The 2,955-nt window shown below is 60.4% G+C and overlaps 1 protein-coding gene across 1 annotated transcript; it reads right to left on the bottom strand.

The window, feature by feature from the left end:
* Positions 1 to 179: 179 nt before the first annotated feature.
* On the bottom strand, positions 180 to 2,422 carry LOC113980363 (helicase SRCAP-like; the record flags this gene model as incomplete). Its single annotated transcript, XM_027707581.1, has 2 exons — positions 2,250 to 2,422; positions 180 to 349 (listed from the first exon to the last, which is right to left on the bottom strand). Coding segments are annotated over exons 1-2 (266 nt in total), but the record flags the coding sequence as incomplete, so codon positions are not given.
* Positions 2,423 to 2,955: the final 533 nt, after the last annotated feature.

Below are 2,955 nucleotides of genomic sequence, written 5' to 3'. Positions count from 1 at the left end.
GCCCCCAGGTGTGCCCAGGTGTATCTCAATTCCCCCCAGGTGCCCCCCAGGTGTGCCCAGGTGCCCCCAGGTGTGTCCCAGGTGCCCCCAGGTGTGCCCAGGTGCCCCCAGGTACCCCCCAAGTGTGCCCAGGTCCCCCCAGGTGCCCCCAGGTGCCCCCAGGTGTGCCCAGGCCTCACCTGTTGAAGTTGAGCAGGGACTGCCAGCGCTGGGACTTGAAGTTCTTGATGTTCTGGGCCTCGTCCAGGATCAGGTACTTCCAGTTCTTCCTGCGAAAGGCCTGGTGGTCCTGCAGCACCAGCTTGTACGACGTGATGCACACGTGGAACGCGTTCGGCTTCGTCCAGCCCTGACAGGTGAGCCACAGGTGAGCCACAGGTGACCCTCAGACCCCTCAGATAACCAGGTAAGACCCTACAAATAAATCCCCTGCAATGCTCCAGGTGAGTCCAAATAGATCTCAATGGCTCTCTATGGATCCCAATGGATCCAGGTGTGTCCCAGGTGTGTCCCAGGTGACCCTCAGACCCCCCAGGTGACCCTCAGGTGACCCCCAGACCCCTCAGGTAACCAGGTAAGACCTTACGAATAAACTCCCTAAAATTCTCCAGGTGAGTCCCTATAGATCCCTATAGCTCCCAATGGACCCAGGTGTGTCCCAGGTGTGTCCCAGGTGACCCCCAGACTCCTCAGGTGACCCTCAGGTGACCCCCAGACTCCTCAGGTGACCCCACAGGTGACCCCTCTATAATTCTCCAGGTGAGTCCCTATAGATCCCTATAGATCCCTATGGATCCCAATGGATCCAGGTGTGTCCCAGGTGTGTCCCAGGTGACCCCCAGACCCCTCAGGTGACCCTCAGGTGACCCCCAGACTCCCCAGGTGACCCCACCTACGACCCCCCAGGTGAGTCCCTATAGATCCCAATGGATCCCTATGGATCCAGGTGTGTCCAGGTGTGTCCAGGTGTGTCCCAGGTGACCCCCAGACTCCTCAGATGTCTCCACCTACAACCTTCTAGGTGAATCCCTATAGATCCCTATGGATCCCAATGGATCCAGGTGTGTCCCAGGTGTGTCCCAGGTGACCCCCAGACCCCTCAGGTGACCCCCAGACTCTTCAGGTGACCCCCTAAACCTCCAGGTGACCCCATGAATGATCCCCCTCTAACTCTCCAGGTGAGTCCCTATAGACCCCTATGGATCCCAACGGATCCAGGTGTCTCCAGGTGCATCCCAGGTGTGTCCCAGGTGTGTCCCAGGTGACCCCCAGACCCCTCAGGTGACCCTCAGGTGACCCCCAGACTCCCCAGGTGACCCCACCTACAACCCCCCAGGTGAGTCCCTATAGATCCCAATGGATCCCAATGGATCCAGGTGTGTCCCAGACCCCTCAGGTGACAAGGTAAGACTCTCCAGGTGATCCCCCTATAACCCGCCAGGTGAGTCCCTATAGATCCCAATGGACCCAGGTGTATCCAGGTGTATCCAGGTGTATCCCAGGTGTGTCCAGGTGTCCCCAAGTGTGTCTCACCCCACCAGGTGTGTCCCAGGTGTATCCAGGCATATCCCAGGTGTGTCCCAGGTGTGTCCCACCCCCCAGGGTGTCCCAGATGTACCCCAGGTGTGCCCAGCTGTGTCCCAGGTGTATCCAACCCCCCCAGGTGTGCCCAGGTGTGTCCAGGTGTGCCAAGGTGAGTGTTTGGGGTACCCAGGTGTCCTCAGGTGTGCCCCAGGTGTGCCCAGGTGTATCCAGGCATATCCCAGGTGTGCCCAGGTGTATGCAGGTGTATCCAGCTGTATCCAGGTGTGCCCAGGTGTATCCCAGGTGTGCCCAGGTGTGTCCCAGGTGTGTCCCCGGTGTGTCCCCCCTCCCCAGGTGTGTCCCAGGTGCGCCCCAGGTGTGCCCAGATGTCCCCAGGTGTGCCCAGGTGTACCCAGGTGTGTGCAGCTGTATCCAGGTGTATCCCAGGTGTGCCCAGGTGTATCCAGATATCCCCAGTTGTGCCCAGGTGTCCCCAGGTGTATCCCAGTTATATCCCAGGTGTCCCCAGGTGTCCTCAGGTGTGCCCAGGTGTGTCCCAGGTGTACCCAGGTATATCCAGACATATCCCAGGTGTGTCCCAGGTGTGTCCAGGTGTGTCCCACCCCCCCAGGTGTGTCCCAGATGTATCCCCGGTGTTCCCAGGTGTCTCCAGGTGTCCCCAGCTGTCCCCAGGTGTGCCCAGGTGTGCCCAGGTGCGCCCTCACCTGTCGCTTGAGGCGCCGCTCCTTCTGGGCGCCGTAGTAGGTGAGGATCTTGAAACTGGGGCACCAGCGCTTGAGCTCCATCTCCCAGTTCAGCATCACCGACGTGGGCACGATGATCAGGTGAGGGCCCCAGCTACCTGTGGGCACAGGTCAGGGGCACAGGTGAGGCTGGGAGACCCCCAAAAGGTGCCCAGGTGGGACCTAAAGGTGCCCAGGTGTGACCTAAAGGTGCCCAGGTGAGTCCTGGACACACCCCATGAACCCTAGAGGTGCTCAAGTGAGTCCCAGGTGTGCCCAGGTGAGTCTCAGGTGTGCCCAGGTGGGTCCCAGGTGGGTTCTGGACACCCCAAAAAGGTGCCCAGGTATGACCTAAAGGTGCCCAGGTGGGTCCTGGACACGAGTCAGGGCAGCCAAAGGTGCCCAGGTGGGTCTCAGGTGGGTTCTGGAGACCCCAAAAAGGTGCCCAGGTGAGTCCTGGACACACCCCATGAACCCTAAAGGTGCCCAGGTGAGTCCTGGGGACCCCAAAAAGGTGCCCAGGTGAGTCCCAGGTGGGTTGTGGAGACCCCCAAGGGTGCCCAGGTGAGTCCTGAGGACCCCAAAAAGGTGCCCAGGTGAGTCTCAGGTGGGTTCTGGACACCCCAAAAAGGTGCCCAGGTGAGTCCTGGACACACCCCATGAACCCTAAAGGTGCTCAGGTGAGTCC

The sequence above is a fragment of the Neopelma chrysocephalum genome, unplaced genomic scaffold (assembly GCF_003984885.1).
Source record: "Neopelma chrysocephalum unplaced genomic scaffold, ASM398488v2 Primary Assembly neopelma1_93861, whole genome shotgun sequence".
In the NCBI taxonomy this organism is placed as follows: Eukaryota; Metazoa; Chordata; class Aves; order Passeriformes; family Pipridae; genus Neopelma; species Neopelma chrysocephalum.
This window is presented reverse-complemented; position numbering and strand designations above follow the sequence as displayed.